The sequence below is a fragment of the Phaethon lepturus genome, unplaced genomic scaffold (genome assembly GCF_000687285.1).
Source record: "Phaethon lepturus isolate BGI_N335 unplaced genomic scaffold, ASM68728v1 scaffold39991, whole genome shotgun sequence".
In the NCBI taxonomy this organism is placed as follows: Eukaryota; Metazoa; Chordata; class Aves; order Phaethontiformes; family Phaethontidae; genus Phaethon; species Phaethon lepturus.
This window is the reverse complement of record NW_010520540.1, coordinates 820-5401: the sequence shown is the minus strand read 5'-3', so window position 1 is coordinate 5401 and position 4582 is coordinate 820. Positions and strand designations below refer to the sequence as shown.

The window sequence follows — 4582 nt, the reverse complement described above, 5'->3', positions numbered from 1 at the left end:
CCAGCCTTAAGGATTCCGTGATTCTCTTCTATGGTTCTATAGCAGGAGCGTTCCCCTCGGAGCAGGGCCTGTGCGCTGAGCCCCGCAGCCCCTGGGGCACGCGGGCGCTTTGCAGCGTTCGGTGCCTGGCGCTGGATGCGTTCCAGAGTCGTTAACCGTGTGGCGTCCTGGGAGGGTTCAGGATGATGGACCTGCTTAGCTGCGGCTCCTGCCGATGGCAGATCTGTCTTTGCTGCTCGTTTAGCCTTTGTGCTGTTTTTCTCCTTTCAGGTTGTATGAATCATGGAGAAGTTTGGCATGAACTTTGGAGGTGGCCCGAGTAAAAAAGATCTTCTCGAGACTATTGAGTCGCAGAAGAAGCAGCTTCTTCAGTACCAGGTTCGGCTGAAGGATGTCGTCAGAGCCTACAAGAGCCTACTCAAAGAGAAGGAAGCCTTGGAGGCCAGCTTGAAAGTATTGTCCGTGTCTCATGAGGCAGATATTGGCTTGAGCGGTGCTCAGCCTGCGTCTGTGGCTAGCTCCAGCTCCTCCTTTGCTGATTCTGCTGATGACAGGAGCTCTGTTCACAGCGAAGATAGCATGGGGACAGCTACCAGTGCAGACACTGCTGCCAGTCTGGCCAGTACCAAGGGTGAACCAGGGCCTGAGGATGATAAGCCTGCGGTCGCCACTTCCTCTCTTAAATCAGAAGAGACGAGTGGTTCAGAGAGTGGCATCAGCACGAGCAGCGGGGATGTGTCATCTGCTGCTATTGAGGCTGATAAAAGAGTGCTCCAGCTGAAGACCCAGTTGGCCACCTTGACCAGCGCTCTGTCAACAGTCACGCAGGAGAAGTCCCGCATGGAAGCCTCCTACCAAGCAGACAAGAGGAAGATGAAGCAGGACCTGGATGACGCCATTAAGAAAGCAGAGGATGAGACCAAGAAGTTGGAGACAGAACTGAAGTCTGCCCAGGATCAGCTAGCTGAGACCAAAGCCCGTCTGATCACGCAGCAGCATGACCGAGCCCAAGAACAGGGTGACCACGCTGTTATGCTGCGAGAGCTACAGAAGCTGCTGCAGGGTGAGAGGACTTTGCGCCAGGATGCAGAGCTGAAGCTGGAGGAGACCAGGGAGGTGCTGGCCGGGAGGGCGTGCATGGCTGACCGTGCGGAGGGGTATGAGCTGCAGATCAAGCAGCTGAGCCAGGAGGTGGAAGACCTGAAGAGGGAGCTGAAAGCTGTTCAGGAGGAGAACAACAAGCCAGACCCTCGGATACAGGATCTGCAGGAGGAAATGGCCAGCCTTAAGAACCACTTCCAAATGCAGCTGCTGCAAGAGATGAGGAAGGTAATTCCCTGTTGGGGCCCTGGAGCAGGTCGCTCTGTGGGATGTATCGGGAGCCCTTGGGGCAGGGTTTGAGGCTGGAGGAGCACAAATTCCCCTTCCCAGTCCTGCAGAGTCCAAGAGGTTTGAAATAACCGAGAGCATCATGGCTTTGATGGGGTGATGGTCCCTGAGGAAAATAAAAGCTGTTTGTGATACAGTGTATCACAAAAAAAAAGCTGTTTGTGATATGGTCGTTAAGCAGGGGGTGGTGACCATTGGATTTGGGAGCAACCCTTGAGGTGATTACATGGTGACTGTCCTCCACATTGTCATTTAGTTCTGAACACGTTACTGCCTGATGAGACAGTGGCTGGGCTTGGGAGGAGACACCTCTCCTCTGGCCCACTACGGCCATGAGCGTGGTCTTGTCTCGTGAAGTATGTAAGTGCAGTGCAAGGTACAATTACAGGAGCTCACCCTCTGACTAACCTTCAGTGAAGCTCAGGGTGCTCGAGGGAAAGAAGAAAGGTAAATACTGGAGAAAAGCTCTAGCCTGTGTGCGTGTGGGGGGAGAGCGAGGGCTAGAAAGGGGGATGTGGTGGAAAAGAGGAACCTGCGTAACTGCGGGTTGTGAGGCAATGTGCTTGGGGGCTGGCATCAGGGGCTTGGCGCCAGTAACCGAATTTGCATGTGGAAACACTCTGCAATGGGATCTTCCTCATCTCCTTGCAGTCTGGAACAAGTTTTCTTCTTTCTAATCTGAAGCATCAGGCTGATTTAACGCAATTCTTCCCTTTTTTTGGAAGTGGTCTCTAACAGCTTCTCTCCGACAGAGGCTGTGTTTTAGTTCACAGGGGTGGTTGTCAAGTGCTGCCATCGTCCAGGGTACTTATTAGTCAGGCGGATCCCAAGAGCCGTAAAAACTGTGAACACCAGGTGTTTGCTGTAGTTAGTCAGAAACCACTGAATTATATTAATATCGGTGCAACAAAGGATAGCATTTAAGTAAATTGCAGTTAGATGTATAAAGGCTTTAGAGCACGCACATGTTCTAAAAAAAAAAGTCCTGTAGCAGACTGTGATGTGAGTTTATTGCTTCCCCCCCCCACACACACACCTACGACAATGTGGATAAAGCCGGTAACAGGACCTCTGCGGAGCAGGGAACAAAAGCAAATATGCTTTTAGTTTATTTTATGACAAAATAAACAAATATCCAAAAAGGCAGGTCAGTGTGGTGGCTCATAAAATATTCTAGGGGAGAGGATGGCCCTGCACTTGTTTGGAGTTCAGCAGAGCAGAATTAAGCCCTCGTGTAAACCGCAGACCTCCTGCCCAGGGTGTTGAGCTAATCTAACCCTGCCGTGTCTCTCCGCTCTCAGGCTGCACAGGCAGAGGAGCAGCTCCGCCAGCACGCCCAGATGGAGGAGCGGCGAGTGGCCGACTTGGAGGGCCAAGTCTCCGAAGTGTCAGAACTACTTGGCACTTACGAAAAAGCCAAGCAGAAAGACCAAGCGGTCATTCAGAAGCTAAAGGACCGCATCGTACAGTTGGACCTGGAGAACAAAACCCTGGCCATCGCCGCCTCCAGCCGATCCCCTGTTGACATTCACGTAGAAGAAGCCAATCTGGATGTTAATGTTCTAAAGGATAAAATGGAGAAGCTGAAGAAGCTCTTGCAGGCAGCCGCTAAGAAGAGTCAGCCCGCTCTGGACATCGAGAAGCTGTGTGAGCTGGAGCTGCCGAAGGGCACTGAGGCTGCAGATGGTGAGAAGGCCACTGCTTTGTACTACCAGCAGGAGCTGAAGCAGCTGAAGGAAGAGTTTGAAAGGTACAAGATGAGGGCGCAAGTGGTTCTCAAGAACAAGTCGGCCAAAGATGGCAATCTGGCTAAAGAGCTGGAGGAAGCTCAAGAGCAGCTGGCTGACCTGAAAGAGAAATACGTTGTGCTTCAGCTGTCCTCTGATGAAATGGAGAAGCAGCACCAGCAAGACATGGAAGCCAAGAAGCAAGAGCTGTCCCAGCTGCAGCAAATTCATAGGCAGGAATTAGAGCGATGCCAGCTGGACTACAGGGAACGGGCGCTGAAGCTGGAGGAGGAGATGCACAAACAGCGGGACCGAGCACTGGCGGTGCTGGCAGAAAAGGACCAAGAGCTGGAGCAGCTGAGGTCCGTCACGTTGCCTTACGGGCTTCAAGGATCCAAAAACTACTTGGCGTCAGGGACTGATGTTACTAGCAGTGACTCACCAGGTGACGATGCCTCAGAGATTCTCCCCCAGGCTTTTCATCTCTCCACCACCAGCGAGCCCACCTTCTTCTTGTACGCAGAGCAGCTGGCTCGCAAAGAAGTGGAAATTGTAGCGCTGAGGAAGCAGAAGCACAAGCTGGAAATGCAAGTTCACCAGCTCCAGGAGAAAATCCTGGCTGAGGAGGAGAAGCACCGGGAAGAGGTATCCACACTTCAAAGCGAAATCGAGAAGAACTTCAGAGATAAGAGCAGAGAGGGAGCTAACCTGGAATACCTCAAGAACATTGTCTATAGATTCCTGACGCTGCCGGATTCTCTCGGTCGCCAGCAGACGCTGACTGCCATATTGACTATTCTGCATTTCAGCCCAGAAGAAAAGCAAGCTATCACAAAACAGTCGGCTTACAGCAGCTGGTGGCTCTCTGGGAAGAGATGAGGTGGTAGCTTTTATTCCTAAGTGCTTTCGCGTAGTAACGTGTTTCTGATTATTAACTAAGACCACTTCACTTGTGGTGTAACCTCTTTCCAACTGTGCGATGGAGCAGGGAGCTTTCTGCAAAGAGTTTGGCTTAAATTAGTGCTCTGAGCAGTAATTTAAAGTAGGATTGTGCCAACTATTCCAGTAGAATCACAGTACTCTTGTTCTCTAGTGTGGGAATTTGCTCTGAGTTGGAACTTGATTTAAAAAAAAAAAAAAAGAAAAAAGATACTGATGCTTTTTTAAACAGAATTTAAAAAAATCCCTACCTGTCAGGCACAGGGTGAGGAGCTCTGTTAGGGTGTAACTTGCTTGTATCTTCAAACACCGGACAGACTTGTGACTCGAAAGATTTAAAGGCCGGGGAGGAAGCACGGTGCTAAAATAACATAAGACAACGAGCTGAAAGCCTGCAAGAAGGGTGAGTCTTAACTACCAGCATCAACCAAATGCAGAAAATCTCGAGCAATTTCTCAAGAGGTTTTTTTTACCTAGAGCCAAATTTATACCAGCGGCTAGAGCAGCTCCTCGCAACACCGGGGACA

The 4582-nt window shown here is 50.8% G+C and overlaps 1 protein-coding gene across 1 annotated transcript; it reads left to right on the top strand.

Annotated features, from left to right (window-relative positions):
• Positions 1 to 282: 282 nt before the first annotated feature.
• GCC1 (GRIP and coiled-coil domain containing 1) lies at positions 283 to 3995 on the top strand. The gene is made up of 2 exons (XM_010297420.1): positions 283 to 1329; positions 2691 to 3995. Exons 1-2 carry the CDS (start codon positions 283 to 285, stop codon positions 3993 to 3995), a joined length of 2352 nt encoding a protein of 783 aa, XP_010295722.1.
• The last annotated feature ends 587 nt before the right edge of the window (positions 3996 to 4582 follow it).